Here is a 19837-nt window from a genome sequence, read left to right as displayed (position 1 = left end):
TCGCAACCTGCAGCGTCGCATCTGCGCATGCGCGGGTTGTGATTCGGCGCTTCTGCGCATATGCAAAGCGCTATTTAGCACGTCTGCGCATGTGCAACCGCCGAAACCTGGAAGTAACCCGTTCCTGTAATTCCAGGTTTTGGCGCATCTGTAACCGGAAAAAACGCAACCTGAAGTATGTACGACTGTATCTACCTGTTATGTAACCCGATGTATGACTGTATCTACCTGTTATGAAATAATAAATAATTTCGGTCAAGCTAGAAAAACAAAATACATATATACCTAGGTATTACTGAAATGTTTACCTACTGTTTCACTAAAGGACTTTCGACTCTGTGTGCTCATTTACCAAAGACACACCACATTAGCGGTGGCGCTTGTCATTTACAACGGCAGCGCTTGTCAGACTCAACGAGTATAATTGTATTGTAAATACAAATTAAAAAGTTTCTTTCTTTCTCCTCCCTTCTTTCGTAAGCAAGAGATAAGGCGTAATCGTGGTGTCTGACATAAGGATAATAAAAGTTAATTTGGGGGCTAAACTAAATTGGGAGGGGCCACTGGACGGATCTTTGTACCCTGGCAGCGTACTAAGGGAGCTGGGCATGTTTAGCCTGGAGAAGAGGAGGTGAAGGGGTGATATGATAGCCATGTTCAAATATATAAAAGGATGTCACATAGAGGAGGGAGAAAGGTTGTTTTCTGCTGCTCCAGAGAAGCGGACACGGAGCAATGGATCCAAACGACAAGAAAGAAGATTCCACCTACACATTAGGAAGAACTTCCTGACAGTAAGAGCTGTTCGACAGTGGAATTTGCTGCCAAGGAGTGTGGTGGAGTCTCCTTCTTTGGAGGTCTTTAAGCAGAGGCTTGACAACCATATGTCAGGAGTGCTCTGATGGTGTTTCCTGCTTGGCAGGGGGTTGGACTCGATGGCCCTTGTGGTCTCTTCCAACTCTATGATTCTATGATATGCTAAAGACAGCCCTAGTAGGACCCCAATCGATGAATTCAAATGGCGAGAAAGGAGATTCCTGAATACACATTAAGAAAAATTTCTGTACAAAGGTCAAGTCGGTAATGATAACACTGGGCAAGGGATCTGGGACATAATATTCAGATGGCAGATTGGGAAAAGTTATGGAAAACAGACCTGAAGTTCGCGGCATTGATATTTTGAAAGAGAATTATATGAAAATGATGTACCAGTGGTATTTGACTCCTACAGACTTGGCAAACATGTATAGGACACGTATAAATACCTGCTGAAAATGTAAGAAAAAGAAAGTACCCTTTTACATACGTGGTGGACCTGTAAGGTGGTAAAAGCCTTCTGGGAGATGATATATAATGAAATGGAAAAAAATGTGATTAAAAAAACCAGAAGCTTTTTTATTAGGAAATACAGGTATAGACATTCCAAAAGTCCAGAAAAGACTTTTTATGTATGGAACAAAAGCCACATGGATGCTACTAGCCCAGAGATGGAAAGAAGAAAGACTCCCTATCAGAGGAATGGCCAGCCAAGATGATGGGCTATGCCAAAATGGCAAAGCTGACTGGAAAACTCTGGAACCAAGAGGACAAAAACTTGACAGAAGAATGGGGAAAATTTCTAAGTTATTTAAGAGACCCCTGTAAGTAGATTGAGACATTGACAGGATTTTGATTTCGTGTGTAGTGTAACAATTACCACGGACAATACGGATGGACATAAAAGTTTGAGTTTGGAAGAAGATGCAGTTTTAAATATTTAAATCAGGACTCCGGGGAAAGGGTGGAGGGAAGTCCTGAGACTCAGAGAAATCTCTGTATATCCATTTGGATTCTTATAACTTTGTATTGGAAAAATCAAATTACAGTGGTGCCCCGCAAGACGAATGCCTCGCAAGACGGAAAACCCGCTAGACGAAAGGGTTTTCCGTTTTGGAGGTGCTTCGCAAAACGAATTTGCCATGGGCTTGCTTCGCAAGACGAAAATGTCTTGCGATTCCTGGGGTTTTTTTTCCCTTCCCCCCTTTTTCCCAAGCCCCTAAGCCGCTTAACAGATGTTCACTAAGCCGCTTAACAGCTGATCTAAGCCGCTAATAGCCTTTTAGCAGCTAATCCGCTAATCCCTTAAGCCTTTAATAGCCGCTAATAGCCTTTTAGCAGCTAATCCGCTAATCCCTTAAGCCTTTAATAGCCGCTAATAGCGCTAATAGTGCTAATCCGCTAATGGGCTTGCTTCGCAAGACGAAAAAAACCACAAGACGAAGAGACTCGCAGAACGGATTCTTTTCGTCTTGCGAGGCACCACTGTAAAATGATTTTTTTAAAAAAAGAATAATTTTCTGACAGTAAGACCTGAGCAGACTACTTCAGAAGGCAATGGACTCTTCTTCCTTGGAGGTTTCTAAGCAGAGGTTGGGTGGCCACCCATCAGTGGTTGTGATTCCTGCATTGCCAGGGGTTGGTCTAGATGTCCTCTGGTGTCCCTTCCAAGTCGACGATTCTCTGTGTGCTGCTGTCTCCCGCCCTTGCCCCTTATGGCGAAGGAATCTTATAAGTAAAAAACAATACATGGGCACAAGCTTCGGGCCCCACAGATGGAGGCAATTCCCTCCTTAACAGCAGCCCCTTCATTTTGTCAGGACACGTTTTCCCGCTGTCAAATCTTTAAAAGTGCAAATTAAAGACTCCGCTAACAGGTGATCGCATTCCGGAGAGCTGTCGCTTCGCGTCTGGCACTTGGAAACGGCGCAAAACAGCATCGCAGGGGGGTGAGTGCGACACGTCCAGCCTCCTCGCACAAATTTCATGCGGCTTGCGTTAATTATGCACTATTTATTCCCAGCCATAATTAAAAATACACACAGGAGCTTCTGGCCTTACAGATAAAGAGGCTGCTCTGGCACGTGGCAAAGTGGGATGTCCACTTCGTCTGGGGACCTGCCACTATCTCTGGAGGCCTTCTGTCGATGCGAGCAGGAGCTCGGCTCGGGGAAAGGCAGATCTCGGACCTGCAGTTCATCAGTTTTGTGGAATTAATTAAGCTAAATAGTTTTAATTGGGTTTTGAATAAGCATGCAATTAATTGCTACTGTTTTGAATTTTATTGTGTTGCTATCTTCCATAGTGGGGACGTGGGTGGCGCTGTGGGTTAAACCACAGAGCCTAGGACTTACCGTTCAGAATGTCGGTGGTTCGAATCCCCGCAACGGGATGAGCTCCCATTGCTCGGTCCCTGCTCCTGCCAACCTAGCAGTTTGAAAGCACGTCAAAGTGCAAGTACGTCAAAGTGCTCTTCCATGCGGCTCAGGGGCAGAACACCTGTTTTTTCCACTGTTTTTACAAGGCAGGGATGCCTTGCCGATCAGAAGATTGACGGTTCGAATCCCCTCGACGGGGTGAGCTCCCGTTTCTCGGTCCCTGCTCCTGACAACCTAGCAGTTCAAAAGCACGTCAAAGTGCAAGTAGATAAATAGGTACCGCTCCAGCGGGAAGGTAAACGGCGTTTCCGTGCGCTGCTCTGGTTCGCCAGAAGCGGCTTAGTCATGCTGGCCACATGACCCGGAAGCTGTACGCCGGCTCCCTCGGCCAATAAAGCAAGGTGAGCGCCAAAACCCCAGAGTCGGCCACGACTGGACCTAACAGTCAGGGGTCCCTTTACCTTTATCTTCCATAGTGGGTCACGCAAGCCACTGTTCTGAATAAGGCTTTTTATGGTGAGCACGGGGGATGAGTTTGTGGAACCAAGGGGCAGTGGGCTGAAAAAAATTGGGAACCATAGGAGTTGACAAGAAAGACCAGTGGTTTGATTTGGTATAAGGCAACATCCTATGTATGTTGCCAGGACTTTGCTATTCAGTGCCAGAGAGTGTCCATCAACGGTGTCTCCAAAAAAGTGTACACATCACTAGAGAAGACAGGCAAACTAATGCCAGTGTACTGGAAGAAGCAAAGATCACCCGTGTCAAAGCCATGATTCTTCAACATCAACTTCGTTGGACTGGTCATGTTGTGCGGATGTCTGATGATCGTCTTCCAAAGCAACTACTCTATTCCCAACTTAAAAATGGAAAGCGTAATGTTGGTGGTCAACAAAAGAGATTTAAAGACTCTCCCAAGGCAAATCTAAAAAAATGTAGTATAAACACCGACAACTGGGAAACACTGGCCTGTGAGCGCTCCAATTGGAGAACAGCCTTTACCAAAGGTGTCATGGGCTTTGAAGACACTCGAACTCAGGACACAAGGGAGAAATGTGCTAAGAGGAAGACACGCTTGGCAAATCCACACCGTGATCAACTCCCACCTGGAAACCAATGTCCCCACTGTGGAAGGACGTGTGGATTCAGAATTGGCCTCCCCAGTCACTCACGGACTCACTGTTAAAACCATGTTCATGGAAGACAATCTTACTCAGCCACAAGTGATGACCAAAGAAGAAAAATAAGAAGATTCAGTACCATGGCCAGCTCCTCCTCCAAAGACCTCTTGTTTTTTTCCTTTGGGCTGGAGATCACAGACTTCAGATCCATGAAGCATAGAATTGCAGAAATGTAGGGCTGGCAGGGACCCCAAGGGTCAACTATAAACTTCTGCAATGCAGGAGCTACAGCCACAGAATCCCTGACAGATGGCTGTCCAACCTCTGCTGAGAAGCCTTCAATGACAGGGATAGGCAACCTAAGGCCCAGGGGCGGATCCGGCCCAATCGCTTTCTCAATCCGGCCCTCAGACGTCCCGGGAATCAGCGTGTTTTTACATGAGTAGAATGTGCCCTTTTATTTAAAATGCATCTCTGGGTTATTTGTAGGGCCTACCTGGTGTTTTCACATGAGTAGAAGGTGTGCTTTTATTTAAAATGCATCTCTGAGTTATTTGTGGGGCACAGGAATTCGTTCATTTCCCCCCCAAAATATAGTCCGGCCCACCAAATCGTCTGATGGGCAGTGGACCAGCCCCCTGCTGAAAAAGGTTGCTGACCCCTGACCTATGAAGTACATTCTATTCCTTAAATCTCCATGTGAAGATTTCCAAGCTTTTCATGTTGGTGATGCACTTTTATTTAGACATGCATCATTTTGTGACACAGTCATTCAGTTTTATTGGCAAACCAGAGGTTAAACTAACCCCTTTCCTTTTAAAAAAACACACACGTGTATTTCTTCGTTTACAAAAATACATGCATTGCCTCTTTTTTCAAGTTGTGTTTTCTACAGATCAGTTTCATTTGTTGTGAGACATGAGTGTTGCATAGAGAGTCAGGTTAGGGAGAAAAGAGAGGGAGGGGTGAATGGTGAGTGGGATGGGGTCAGGTGGCAATAATTCTACTCTTCTACTTAGTGTCAGAGGCGAAGCAACCTGTTGTGATGGCCTGGGACATGGGCTCGGACTCCCCCATGTCAAACTAACCCCTTTCCACGCCCAGGAGGAGCATGGGGGACACACTTGCACACTGCCGCCGGCACATGCGTCACGGCACACAGTTTGGAAAGCTCTGGGCTAAAGGCTTTAATGCGGAGAGAGAGATCAGCTCAGGCATGTCCGGCAAAGAAGTGCTGTTGCCTTCTGACGAAAGAAGAATGGCAGACAAAATTAATGGACTACGCAGAATTAAATAAAATGACAGGAAGGATTCGAAACCTGCGGGACCAGAGATTCACAGAAGACTGGAAGAAATACACGAATTATTTGAAGAGCAACTGTAATCGACAAATTACGCTAGTAGGACTACAAGACGTTTTGTAAGGAGAAATGTATTAAACATTGCAATGTAGAGGAAGAACAGAGATATTAGTTATGAGATTTAAATTTAATAGTGGAAGCAAGGAATGTATATTAAGTGAGTAGATTGGAAAATTTTCAGATGTGATGGATGGAAGTAAAAAAAATTGTATGAGATATGAAAGTATGTTTAGTTATTGTTGAAAATGATATGTTGAAAAACTAATAAATATATATATATAAAAAAAGAACTGCTGTTGTCGTGATTCATAAGAATGGAGGGAAAAGCAGGCTTCGAAGGAACAAAAGAATCGATATACCGTATTTTTTGCTCTATAAGACTCACTTTTTCCCTCCTAAAAAGTATGGGGAAATGTGTGTGCGTCCTATGGAGCGAATGCAGGCTGCGCAGCTATCCCAGAAGCCAGAACAGCAAGAGGGATTGCTGCTTTCACTGTGCAGCGATCCCTCTTGCTGTTCTGGCTTCTGAGATTCAGAATATTTTTTTTCTTGTTTTCCTCCTCCAAAAACTACCGTATTTTTCGCTCTATAGGATGCACTTTTCCCCCTCCAAAAATGAAGGGGAAATGTGTGTGCGTCCTATGGGGCGAATGCAGGCTTTCGCTGAAGCCTGGAGAGTGAGAGGGGTCGGTGCGCACTGACCCCTCTCGCTCTCCAGGCTTCAGGAAGCTATCCGCAAGCCTTGCAAGCCCGGTGGGAGTTCCCGCGGGCTCGCAAGGCTTGCGGGCAGCAGCCTGCAGCCTGAAGCATGGGGCGCCCTCCGGAGGGCGCCCCGTGCTTCGCGCAGGTGTCTGCAAGCCTTGCGAGCCCGGCGGGAGTTGCTGCCGGGCTCACAAGGCTTGCGGATAGCAGCCTGTTCTGAGGGCTGGGGTCGGGGGAAGCTGTTTTTCCCACTGTTTTTACAAGGCAGGGACATGGGTGGCGCTGTGGGTTAAACCACAGAGCCTAGGGCTTGCCAATCATTTCATTTCCCCCCCCCCAAAAAAAATTGAGGTGCATCCTATGGGCCAGTGCACCCTATAGGGCGAAAAATACGGTAGGTGCGTCTTGTGGTCTGGTGCATCTTATAGAGCGAAAAATACGGTAGTTAGAGAAGGGCCACAGTTCAGTAGCAGGGATGAGATATATAAACAAGATGCCCCACTTTCAAATCTGCTGTGCACATCCACATCAGAACACAAGAGGAGCAGGCCGGTTCATGCCAAAGGCGGTCTATCGAGTCCAGCCTTTTGACAGTGGCCAACCGGATGCCCCTCGTGGGAAACCGCAAGCAAGATTTGAACGCAAGAGCGCTCTCAACCTCCTGTGTTTTCCAGCAACTGGTGTCTCAGTGTTGCTGCCTTCGGATGTGGAGAAGCCAGAAATCCACTGCTAATCCAGCCCAGCCCTGACAGCTGCCTTGCAGTCCATCACTGCCAACCTGCCAGCCCTGTGCAGTAATTTCTCGCAATCCCCTTTGTGAAGCTCCGGGGGGACGCACAGCAAACAGTCCAGCCCCCCCTCCTTCCTTCCAGCCCTCCCTCCCCTTTCGCCATCGCTCCTTTCTTCTCCTGCACCTGGTCAGTGTCCCGGCGCGTGCCTGCAGCTGCCGCAACAGATGGCAATGGCTCGACCCTGCAAGGATGGGGGGTTTCCCAGAGAAGGAGCCCATCTGTCACCTGCTGCAACGGCGAAGGACCCAGGCTTGCATTCACCCGGCTTCCCTTCCCCTCTCTCTGCCAATTCGGGTGGTTGATTATTGGAGTTCTACATGGTTACAAATCACGCTGCTCCAGGCCTCTGAAAGGTCCTCAAAATCATGGAATCGTAGAGGAGCCCACAGGCGTTGTTGTTGTTGTTGTTGTTGTTGTTGTTGTTGTTATTTTGTCCCACCTGAAGTGTATGTTACCTGAGCTACCACTGTATTTTACTTTTAAAAGACAACTGAAGGCGACCCTGTTTAGGGAAATTTTTAATGTCTGACGCTGTATTGTTTTTAATAGTCGGTTGGAAGCCGCCCAGAGTGGCCGGGGAATAAATAAAAAATTATATTCTTATTCTTATTTTGCCCCATGTGGGGATTGAACCCACAACCCTGAGATTAAGAGGTTTGTGTTCTACTGAGTCCAAAGGGGCTACCACGGTCATCCAGCTCAACCCTCTGCAATGCAGGAATCCAGCCTGGACACTGAGGTCCCGCTCCGAGGGCCTTCTGGCGGTTCCCTCACTGCGAGAAGCGAAGTTACAGGGAACCAGGGCAGAGGGCCTTCTCGGTGGTGGCACCCGCCCTGTGGAACGCCCTCCCATCAGATGTCAAGGAAATAAACAACTATTTTACAGTGGTACCTCGGGTTAAGTACTTAATTCGTTCCGGAGGTCCGTACTTAACCTGAAACTGTTCTTAACCTGAAGCACCACTTTAGCTAATGGGGCCTCCTGCTGCCGCTGCGCCACCGGAGCACGATTTCTGTTCTCATCCTGAAGCAAAGTTCTTAACCTGAAGCACTATTTCTGGGTTAACGGAATCTGTAACCTGAAGCGTATGTAACCTGAGGTACCACTGTATGTTACTTTTAAAAGACAACTGAAGGCGGCACTGTTTAGGGAAATTTTTAATGTCTGACGCTGTATTGTTTTTAATATTCGGTTGGAAGCCACCCAGAGTGCCTGGGGAATAAATAATAAATTATATTATTATTCTTATTTTGCCCCATGTGGGGATTGAACCCACAACCCTGAGATTAAGAGGTTCGTGTTCTACTGAGTCCAAAGGGGCTACCAGGGTCACCCAGCTCAACCCTCTGCAATGCAGGAATCCAGCCTGGACACTGAGGTCCCGCTCCGAGGGCCTTCTGGCGGTTCCCTCACTGTGAAAAGCGAAGTTACAGGGAACCAGGGCAGAGGGCCTTCTCGGTGGTGGCACCCACCCTGTGGAACGCCCTCCCATCAGATGTCAAGGAAATAAACAACTATTTTACAGTGGTACCTCGGGTTAAGTACTTAATTCGTTCCGGAGGTCCGTTCTTAACCTGAAACTGTTCTTAACCTGAAGCACCGCTTTAGCTAATGGGGCCTCCCACTGCCGCCGCGCCACCGAAGCACGATTTCTGTTCTCATTTCTGTTCTTCTTGCCCCATGTGGGGATTGAACCCACAACCCTGAGATTGAGAGGTTCAAGCTCTATTGAAATGAAGCTCAGCCCTAAAGGCAAGGGAGGTGGCTCAGGGGCAGAGCACATAGATGCAATCTCGGCACCTGAGAATGTCCTTTCCCCTAAAATCCATGCACAGCTGCTGCCGGCCAATGTAGGCAATACTGAGATAGTTGGTAATAAGGAAGCATCACTTATTTGAGGGAAGGGCTGAGGCTCAGGGGCAGAACACCTGTTTTTCCCACTGTTTTTACAAGGCAGGGACGCAGGTGGCGCTGTGGGTTAAACCACAGAGCCTAGGGCTTGCCAATCAGAAGGTCAGCGGTTTGAATCCCTGCGACGGGGTGAGCTCCCGTTGCTCGGTCCCAGCTCCTGCCAACCTAGCAGTTCGAAAGCACATCAAAGTACAAGTAGATAAATAGGTACCGCTCCGGCGGGAAGGTAAATGGCATTTCCGTGCGCTGCTCTGGTTCGCCAGAAGTGGCTTGGTCATGCTGGCCACATGACCCGGAAGCTGTAAGCCAGCTCCCTCGGCCAGTAAAGCGAGATGAGCGCCGCAAACCCAGTGTCGTCCGTGACTGTACCTAATGGTCAGGGGTCCCTTTACCTTTACGCATTCTGTTGCCCTCCAACTTTCTCATTTTTTTTGTCTCCATCACGTATTTTTCGCTCTATAAGACGCACCAGACCATAAGACGCGCCTAGTTTTTGGAGGAGGAAAACAAGAAAAAAAATATTCTGAATCTCAGAAGCCAGAACAGCAAGAGGGATCGCTGCGCAGCGAAAGCAGTAATCCCTCTTGCTGTTCTGGCTTCTGGGATAGCTGCGCAGCCTGCATTCGCTCCATAAGACGCACACACATTTCCCCTTACATTTTAGGAGGAGAAAAGTGAGTCTTATAGAGCAAAAAATACTGTACTTCATTAATGTGCATACCCCCAAAGCGAAGTCATTGTGCCAGGCATACTTCAGAAGCCTGCTCTCGGAACCCCGTTCGGGAATCAATGTGCGAGCCCAGAGAAGGGGCTCTGCGTGTGTGCCAGGGTCAGTCCTACCGCCACTCCTAATCCCAGCTCAGACTCCTGAGCCTCCTCCATCTTCAGATCTGCATTAGGGTGCCCCGGGGGGTCACTGGGTCAAGAGCAGCTCTCTCTAATCCCACCGCCGACGGGGAGGGGGGGCCATCTATCAAGGACACGGGATTGTCTTTTAAATCAGAACCAGTGAAGGCAGTGAAGGTCCTGTGTGAGTGTCTGGAGGCGGTTGGAGGATGGATGGCGGCTAACAGATTGAGGTTGAATCCTGACAAGACAGAAGTACTGTTTTTGGGGGACAGGAGGTGGGCAGGTGTGGAGGACTCCCCGGTCCTGAATGGGGTAACTGTGCCCCTGAAGGACCAGGTGCGCAGCCTGGGAGTCATTTTGGACTCACAGCTGTCCATGGAAGCGCAGGTCAAATCTGTATCCAGGGCAGCTTGACGGAGGACGAGATGGCTGGATGGTGTTCTCAAAGCTACCAGCATGAGTTTGACCAAACTGTGGGAGGCAGTGGAAGACAGGAGTGCCTGGCGTGCTCTGGTCCAGGCGGTCACAAAGAGGCGGACACGACTAAACGACTAAATATTGCTCTATTTGCAGTCCTTGTTTTGCTGGTTTCATTTAATATTCTAATTTTCTGAAATTGTTAATTTGGGGTTTTCATCAGCTGTACGCCATGACCATCACAATTATAACAAATAAAGGCTTGACATATCTCGCTTTGCATGTCATGAGTCTATCTCATAGATTTGTTTCACCTTTTAAGTTGAATTGCTGAAATAAATGAACTTTTCCACGATATTCTAATTTTCTGAGTTTCACCTGTACAGTTCCTAGGGTTGTACTTTCAGTAGAAGGTGCAGATGCAACCACAGCTGTATTCTGACTCCGTGCTGCAATCAATCAACACCAGTTTATTTATTTATTTTGCTTTAAAAGCCACCCACCTCCTGAAGTGGTCCACCATCACGCCAACCAACTCCCCGACACGGCCATCATTTTCCGGCTGCATTTTGTGGAGGCAGACCACCAGGCCGTCGTGGTTCTGGGTGTGGAATACAATCAGCTGATCCACACCGCTGGTCACGCTCATCCCAGTCACCTGTCGAGAGAGACAAATCGCAAAAAGGTTTCAGCGCCTCCCCTCCAAGTGGAAACTAGGTGGCCAAGGCAAGTACGAAACAAGGTCTAAACTTAACAACCAGACGGGTACCAGAGAGACCATTGCAAGTCTGGCCAGCTGGATTGATGAGGGCCGTGTCCAAAAGACCGGAATATTGCCTCTTCAACCTCTGAATTTATTATATATACCCCGCCCATCTGGCTGAGTTTCCCCAGCCACTCTGGGCAGCTCCCAACAGAATATTAAAAGCACAATAGAACATCAAACATGAAAAACTTCCCTAAACAGGGCTGCCTTCCAATGTCTTCTAAAAGTCAGGTAGTTGTTTATTTCCTTGACATCTGATGGGAGGGCGTTCCGCAGGGCGGGCGCCACTACCGAGAAGGCCAGTTCACACAGTTCAAAGTTGGAGTTAACTCTGTTAGTAAAAACACGATCTCCATAGACTTCGCCAGGCCTAATGAGCACAGCAACTCATTCTTGGTGGACTTACACCATGTCTGTTTACACTCCAGTACAGCTTGCTGGGAACTTCCGTTTGTGTGTATAGCTTTTGCTTACGCTGCTTGCTTGGACGCAAAGGGGAGAAGACATGTTTTTCCTCTTGTCCTAATGTGCGCTGAACAAACTGCTTGTGAATATGCTTTACACAGCCTCTCCCTGCCACTTCTGTTGTGCGTTTACTCTGCTGAGTTGCGTGCCCAGATTCTGAAGCTCTGGGTCACAGATTCATGCTGCACCAAGGACTTGTTGGGATACTGCCAGGGAGACATAGTCCATCTTGACTCCACGTCGTCTCCGGACTTCCATTGATCTCCCGTAGACACGCAGTATCAGCAATTAGCGACACGAGCTCCAGAAATAGCTTCCCACATTCCAGAGCCGATGCACGCTCTTATCAGCAGATAAAGCACAGCGAAAGATGCAGTCAGGAGAGCATGATTTACAAGTTTATTCAGCGTTGATCAGAACAAAGAAAAACATGACTGCCTGCTTGAGAGTTCCGGCAGAGAGAGAGACGAAAGCAAAGACACAACATAAACATCCTGTGAAAACAGGAAATACGCAGACTCTGTGACTCAAAGCCTGCTCCCTTTTAAGGTGGAACGGAAATATCCTAACAGGACTGGAGTTCGACTGGCATGTTGGCCAGTGGGCTGGAGCCAGCTGGGGGCTTGCCAATTGCCCCCGCTTCCTTAGCAACATCCCAACAGATTGGACCATCTTATAAAAATCCACCGCTATAGTTGTGCCGATGGCAGGTTGCAGAAGATGTTTGCAGAAACAGCGACAGCCTTGTGAAAGGTTACCACCTTAACTACCACGAAAGCAGCTCACCACACCACCTCCCCGAGCCCATTGCCAGGAGAGGTCCCTCTTACCATGCTCAGAGGAATTGATTTCATCACTTTGTACTGTTTCCTTGGTTCCAACTTGTATAGGTGCTGGTCTGTGATGAGGATGGCTCTGTCTGTGCTCTTGTTACAGCGGTTGATCTGCAAGGAGAGAACATCGTCAGTAATGATACACTGGGCAAGAGTACCCACATGACCCAGAAGCTGTACTCCGGCTCCCTCGGCCAATAAAGCCAGACAGTGGCGTAGCGTGGGTTGTCAGCACCCGGGGCAAGGCAAGCAATTTGCGCCCCCTAACCCGGGGCAAGACAAGTAATTTGCACCCCCCCCCCGCTGCACTGTCCCTCCCCCAGATAGTCCCTCGCTCTCTCTCCGCACCACACCACACGCCTGGCACCCTCCCCTCCACAGTGGGCGGCGACCCGGCGGCTCGGATCGGATTCACACAGCCAGCACTGCAGTGAGAGAGAGTGAGTGAGCCAGGTAGGGGCAGAGAGCTGCGAGTGCGAGCACGCCTCCCCCAGATGTTGCGCCCGGTGCGGCCGGCCCCCCCTGCACCCCCCACGCTACGCCACTGAAGCCAGATGAGCACTGCAACCCCAGAGTCATCTGCGACTGGACCTAATGGTCAGGGGTCCCTTTACCTTTAGCACCTTAAAAAGGGATCCCTGACCGTTAGGTCCAGTCGCGGACGACTCTGGGGTTGCGGCGCTCATCTCGCTTTACTGGCCGAGGGAGCCCACGTTTGTCCACAGACAGCTTTTCTGGGTCATGTGGCCAACATAACTAAGCCGCTTCTGGCGAAAGCAGAGCAGCGCATGGAAACGCCGTTTACCTTCTTGCCAGAGTGGTACTTATTTATCTACTTGCACTTTGACATGCTTTCGAACTGCTAGGTTGGCAGAGCTGGGACTGAGCTACGGGAGTTCACGCCATTGTGGGGATTTGGACCGCTGACCTTCTGATCGGCAAGTCTTAGGCTCTGTGGTTTAACCCACAGCGCCACCCGTGTCCCTTAGAGACTGCGTTAAAAACCAAAATTGCATTTGGATAGAAACTGTTTCTCAGGCGGCTGGTCCTAGTCTTTATAACCCTGTATCTTCTTCCAGAAGGCAGAAGCTGAAAGAGATCATTTCCGGGGTGCGCACTATCCTGCGCAATCTCTGCAGTTTTCTTATGGCACCTGGATCACTGACCCACCAGAAAGGCAGGAGGGGAAAACAGAGCTGGTGGTTTGGCCAAGTCCCCAAGACACCTGAATTAGCAGTACGAAACGCCCTGAGATTTGAAAGGAAATTGCTCTCAACCCAATTTAGCTCAGCGGTGCATTTGATGCTCTGCGTTGAGTCAGGAGGGAGTGACAGAGGAGCAGTCTCTGCTTCTGCCAGCTGCTCACCTTGCGGACGTGGCACGAGAACAGCACGGAACGGAAGTGCACCTTCTCCTTCAGGGCTGACACCCGTTTGGCAAACTGGTCGGCCATTGTAGGGTTTTCCACCACCTGGAAGAGTTAAAAGAGAGATCGTGAGCTGGGTGGCCGGAGTAGGGCAGAGAAGGGCACAAATTATTGTGTCCCCCCTTTATTACTGGCAATTGTTATTTTCCCATTTGGAGGGCGGGGAAATAATAATTATGAAACAAGAATATTGAGGGGTCCCTTCAAGGGGTTCGGCTTCTTTTGGAAGACTGGACCGACTCCCTGAAATCATTTAAAGGGGGGAAACCTGGATGTACATTTCCAAAATATAAGATAAAAAACAAATAAAACCAAACCTACATACAGCAACAGCGTTTTGTGTTGTGTAGGCTCCTATGATGTAAGTCATGTGCCCCGCCTGCTAGCCTGCTCCCTAAAAAATCACTGGTTTGCTCACAAAGGTCCATATAGTTAGAGCTGTGGTTTTCCCAGTAGTGATGTATGGAAGTGAGAGCTGGACCATAAAGAAGGCTGGTCACCGAATAATGGATGCTTTGGAATTCTGGTGCTGGAGGAGACTCTTGAGAGTCCCATGGACTGCAAGAAGATCAAACCTCTCCATTCTGAAGGAAATCAGCCCTGAGTGCTCCCTGGAAGGACAGATCCTGAAGCTGAGGCTCCAAGACTTTGGCCACCTCATGAGAAGAGAAGACTCCCTGGAAAAGACCCTGATGCTGGGAAAGATGGAGGGCACAAGGAGAAGGGGACGACAGAGGACGAGATGGTGGGACAGTGTTCTGGAAGCTACCAGCATGAGTTTGACCAAACTGTGGGAGGCAGTAGAGGACAGTAGTGCCTGGCGTGCTCTGGTCCAGGGCGTCACGAAGAGTTGGACACAACTAAACAACAACAAATGACGTTTGTGGAGGGTGGTCTTGGGTTACACCCCTTCTGTGATGTATGTATGATGTATGGAGGGGTGGTCTTGAGCTCCAGGGAAGGCGATTTAATATGTTTATATAAGGGTGGGCACACCTTGATTCTGGGTCCTCCTCCTTTTCTGCGTGTGAGGGGAGCACCCTGTTGCAACAGATCAATAAAGATCAGGCTTACGAGCTACTTTGCTTCACAGTATTCTCTGGTTGGCCTCTGTCATTTTCTCCGACTGATGGCGAACCTACAAAGGACTCTATAAGGGCTTTTGTGTCCCCCATAAGGGAACAAGGGCAGATTTTTTGTTTATTACAAGGCCTTCCTTTCAACCCCGCCTTTTGGGAGCATGCTGCTTTTGACAACGGCATCCGAAGATGGCAACATCTCCCCCCCCCCCCCGCCGCTTTATCTCTTGATTCTGAACCAAGGTAACAATTCTCCCTCTGTAAGAAACTGGGCGTTCGCCTGTGTGTGCATGCGCGGAGGCTAACCTATTAACGCAGTACGATTCCACAGCTAGCGAGTGCCGGAAACGTCTGCAGGGGCAGCCAGCCACCCACACAGCCTCTTGCTCCCGACTTAGAGGATTTTGGGGGAGACGTCGCCATGGAGACGGTGCATGAGAAAAGTTCCTCCTCATACGGAGCTTTCTGCTCTCAGCATCTTCAAGCTCCCTGAACAGATGTACCGGTCTTCTTTATCAGGGTGGTTTTCGGCAGCCTCCCCAAACCACCCCACCCGGAGCCCACGAGGCAGCAGGACTCAGCTGTGGGTGAAAACTCATCTGCTCGGCCCGGTGTGTGGGCTTGGGCTGACTCAGCAGGCCTGGCATGACTCAGGAATCCCGTTTCAAGGGATAAACAAAGGCAGGTGACACTGTCACCAAGGCGGCGAGTGGGGAACACATGGGCAGCTAGAGTCTTCCACGCCAGCCAGCTTTGGGCTTGGGAATACAGCTGAATCTCGCGAAAAGAGAGGCCTTCTGCCGGCTGAAGATTTGGCTGGCAATTCCTCATCGGTTCCTGCATTTCAGTTTTCCTCCTCTCTAAGGACAGATGGATCGATCCATGTTAGGCGAACACGTGTTCATTAGCTCCTAAGTCCATGCAGCTCCCATAGTATTCCGAGAGAGGGTTTTTAATTTTTATTTTAAAGAACCGTACCAAAATTTGCATTCTATCATAGAATCATAGAGTTGGAAGAGACCACAAGGGCCATCGAGTCCACCCCCTGCCAAGCAGGAAACACCATCAGAGCACTCCTGACATATGGTTGTCAAGCCTCTGCTTAAAGACCTCCAAAGAAGGAGACTCCACCACACTCCTTGGCAGCAAATTCCACTGTCGAACAACTCTTACTGTCAGGAAGTTCTTCCTAATGTTTAGGTGGAATCTTCTTTCTTGTAGTTTGGATCCATTGCTCCGTGTCCGCTTCTCTGGAGCAGCAGAAAACAACCTCTCTCCCTCCTCTAGGTGACATCCTTTTATATATTTGAACATGGCTATCATATCACCCCTTAACCTCCTCTTCTCCAGGCTAAACATGCCCAGCTCCCTTAGCCGTTCCTCATAAGGCATCGTTTCCAGGCCTTTGACCATTTTGGTTGCCCTCCTCTGGACACGTTCCAGTTTGTCAGTGTCCTTCTTGAACTGTGGTGCCCAGAACTGGACACAGTACTCCAGGTGAGGTCTGACCAGAGCAGAATACAGTGGCACTATCACCCCAAAAAGTATTACAGTGGTACCTCTGCTTACATACGCTTCAGGTTACAGACTCTGCTAACCCAGAAATAGTGCTTCAGGTTAAGAACTTTGCTTCAGGATGAGAACAGAAATCGTGCTCCGGCGGTGCGGCGGCAGCGGGAGGCCCCATTAGCTAAAGTGGTGCTTCAGGTTAAGAACAGTTTCAGGTTAAGTACGGACCTCTGGAACGAATTATGTACTTAACCTTATGTACCACTGTACAGTGGTACAGTACAGTCTAAGTGGTACAGTGGTACCTTGGTTCTCAAATGTCTCCAATGACGAATAATAATAATAATATATTTATTATTTATACCCCAGCCACTCTGGGCGGCTTCCAACCGAATATTAAAAATAATACAGCCTCAGACATTAACAACTTCCCTTAACCAGGGCCGCCTTCGAAAGGACTCTGCCTTGCCCCGTGAGCAGCACAGCTTCGACTGCAACCACACAGACACACACACAGCAGCCGAGCGAGGATGGGGCATGGACGGCCAGGTAGAGCGGAGTCTGGCCAACTGCCCATGCACCAGGCCACAGAAGTGGCAAGGGGATGCGTCGGTGTCGCGGTGAAACTCAACCCCGCTCGGTTCCACTACACAGGCAGCATCGAGTTCAGCCGCCATTTTGTTACACCCCCCCCATGATGGCACCCAGGCGGGACCACACCCCTCTTCCTGTGCCCCTGCTACTGACTGGGCTGTGGGTGGAATTTCAACTGCACAACAGCAGAATTCAGGTTGCAGAATTAGTGGTCAAGAAACCCACTACAAATTTGTAATAAATAATAAATAAATAAATAAATAAATAAATAAATAAATAAATTTATATCCCGCCCTACCCACTGAAGCCGGGTCAATTCATTCTAAAATCAATTCAGAGTCAAATTAATGGCAACCATTGGGTTAGAGTTCTATGAGGATTACCAAAGGAGGGGGTCAGGCTGTGCCTTGGCCAAAGGCCTGGTGGAACAGCTCTGTCTTGAAGGCCACGCGGAAAGACGTCAAGTCCCGCAGAGCCCTGATCTCTTGGGACAGAGCGTTCAACCCAAAAAAGCACTGGCTCTGGTTGAGGCCAGCCTAACCTCCCTGTGGCCCGGGACTTCCAAGATGTTTTCGTTTGAAGACCGTAAGGTCCTCCATGGGACATACCAGGAGAGGCGGTCCCTTAGGTGCGAGGATCCTAGGCTGTATAGGGCTTTAAAGATTAAAACCAGCACCTTAAACCTGATCCTGTACTCCACCGGGAGCCAGTGCAGCTGGTATAGCACCGCGTGAATGTGATCCCGCGGCGAAGACCCCGTAAGGAGTCTCACCGCGGCATTCTGCACCCGCTGGAGTTTCTGGGTCAGTCTCTAGGGCAGCCCCATGTACAGTGAGTTACAGTAATCCAGTCTGGAGGAGACCGTCGCGTGGATCACAGTGGCTACGTCAGGGCAAGAGAGGTAAGGAGCCAACTGCTTAGCTTGGCGGAGATGAAAAAATGCTGCCTTTGTTATAGCTGCAATCTGTGCCTCCGTGGAAAGGGAGGTGTCGAAGATTACACCCAAACTCTTAACGGACGGTGCTGGCACTAATTGCGCCCCCGCAGGAGATGGGAGTTGTGGAGGAAAGCAACACACCAACTGGAAAGTGTGGGTTTAATGATTGCTGGGGGCAATGTCAATCTCCCCACAGACCAATAGGGACGAATGCTCCATAACAGGTCATAGTAAAGGTAAAGGGACCCCTGACCATTAGGTCCAGTCGTGGCCGACTCTGGGGTTGTGGTGCTCATCACGCTTTATTGGCCGAGGGAGCCGGCGTACAGCTTCCGGGACATGTGGCCAGCATGACTAAGCTGCTTCTTGCGAACCAGAGCAGCGCACGGAAATGCCGTTTACCTTCCCACCAGAGTGGTACCTGTTTATCTACTTGCACTAGTGTGCTTTCGAACTGCTACGTTGGCAGGAGCAGAGACCGAGCAACAGGAGCTCAGCCCGTCATGAGGATTCGAACCGCCGACCTTCAGATCGGCAAGTCCTAGGCTCTGTGGCTTAACCCACAGCACCACCATCCCTAAACAGGTCATAGAATTAAAAAATTGTAGTTTGAAGCAAGCACACACACACACCGGGGTCACCTGGCCGTTCCCCCAGCGGCATCCCAGCTGGATGGTGTTATCTAACTTCCCCCGCAAACAAATCAGACCAAATCCCTGAAAAAAATTGTGCAAACAGGTCAGGATGAAACCCTAGCGAAAGGGAAGTGACCCTGGATAGCTATTACCTGAGCTCAGTGTCGTAGCGTGGGGGGTTCAGGGGGGGCCGGCCGCACCGGGCGCAACGTCTGGGGGGTGGGGTGCGCTCGCACTTGCAGCTCTCTGCCCCTACCTGGCTCACTCACTCTCTCTCACTGCAGTGCTGGCTGTGCGAATCCGATCCGAGCCGCCGGGTCGCCGCCCACTGTGGAGGGGAGGGTGCCAGGCGTGCGGTGCGGAGAGAGAGAGCGAGGGACTATCTGGGGGAGGGACAGTGCAGCGGGTGGTGGGGGCGCAAATTACTTGCCTTGCCCCGGGTGCTGACAACCCACGCTACGCCACTGCCTGAGCTTCATGCACAAAAATGGCTATTTGGGTTGGGAGTCCTCACTTGATATAGTTAACGGCCGTCCACCTCTCTGGTCTAAATGAATCCACTCTAGCATTTTGAGAAAATAATAGCTGTGGGTTCTGCTCTCCCCCCGCACAAGCTAAAGAAGCTCCGATAACAGTTTTAGATTCTCAGCAAACAATCCCGCCAACCTTCCCTCCTTCTCCTCCATCAGGATTTGGAGGAAGGCGGATGAAAGACACGCCGGGAAGCTGTGAAACGATGCTCTATGTCTCCTTTAGGGTTCCAGCAATTTAGGCAGGCGGCTGCTGGGTTTTTTTATAGCTTGCTATGGATTGCTTTGATAAATGTTTCATGGCAAAGTCTTTCACATCTCTCTCTGTTCTGTTGTTTACTGCCTTGCGCCGTCCGTGGGATATAAATAAACAATTTCCCTGTATTCACCCTCTTTGCACATTTGAGGTGTCTCGGTTGTTGTTGTTTTTACAGATTCCCTCGTGTCACCTTTCCTCCCTTCGCCTTGATCTTTTCAAAACTTAAAAAGCCCATCAGTTAGAGCGGTGGCTCTCAAAGTGGTCAGCGGGAATATTTTGGCCGGGGGTGGGGAGCCACTAAAAGGCAAGGGGGCATCATGGGGGTATATAAAAAGGTAAAGGGACCCCTGACCATTAGGTCCAGTCGCGGACGACTCTGGGGTTGCGGCGCTCATCTCGCTTTATTGGCCGAGGGAGCCGGCGTACAGCTTCCGGGTCATGTGGCCAGCATGACTAA

The 19837-nt window shown here is 49.4% G+C and overlaps 1 protein-coding gene across 3 annotated transcripts in view; it reads right to left on the bottom strand.

Annotated features, from left to right (window-relative positions):
* MYO1G (myosin IG) overlaps nt 1-19837 on the bottom strand; it is a 96817-nt gene that overhangs the window by 25662 nt on the left and 51318 nt on the right. For 2 of the 3 annotated variants that reach the window (XM_083406167.1, XM_083406168.1), the window contains exons 19-21: nt 13778-13882; nt 12409-12522; nt 10851-11005 (exon numbers count right to left, since the gene is read on the bottom strand). In XM_083406167.1, the coding sequence (XP_083262293.1) occupies nt 10851-11005; nt 12409-12522; nt 13778-13882 (374 nt within the window). Of the gene's footprint in view, nt 1-10379; nt 11006-12408; nt 12523-13777; nt 13883-19837 lie in introns of all 3 variants that reach the window. The other variant, XR_014503656.1, reaches the window with a different exon arrangement.

The sequence above is a fragment of the Podarcis tiliguerta genome (assembly GCF_965153285.1).
Source record: "Podarcis tiliguerta genome assembly, chromosome: 12".
Classification (NCBI taxonomy): domain Eukaryota; kingdom Metazoa; phylum Chordata; class Lepidosauria; order Squamata; family Lacertidae; genus Podarcis; species Podarcis tiliguerta.
This window is presented reverse-complemented; position numbering and strand designations above follow the sequence as displayed.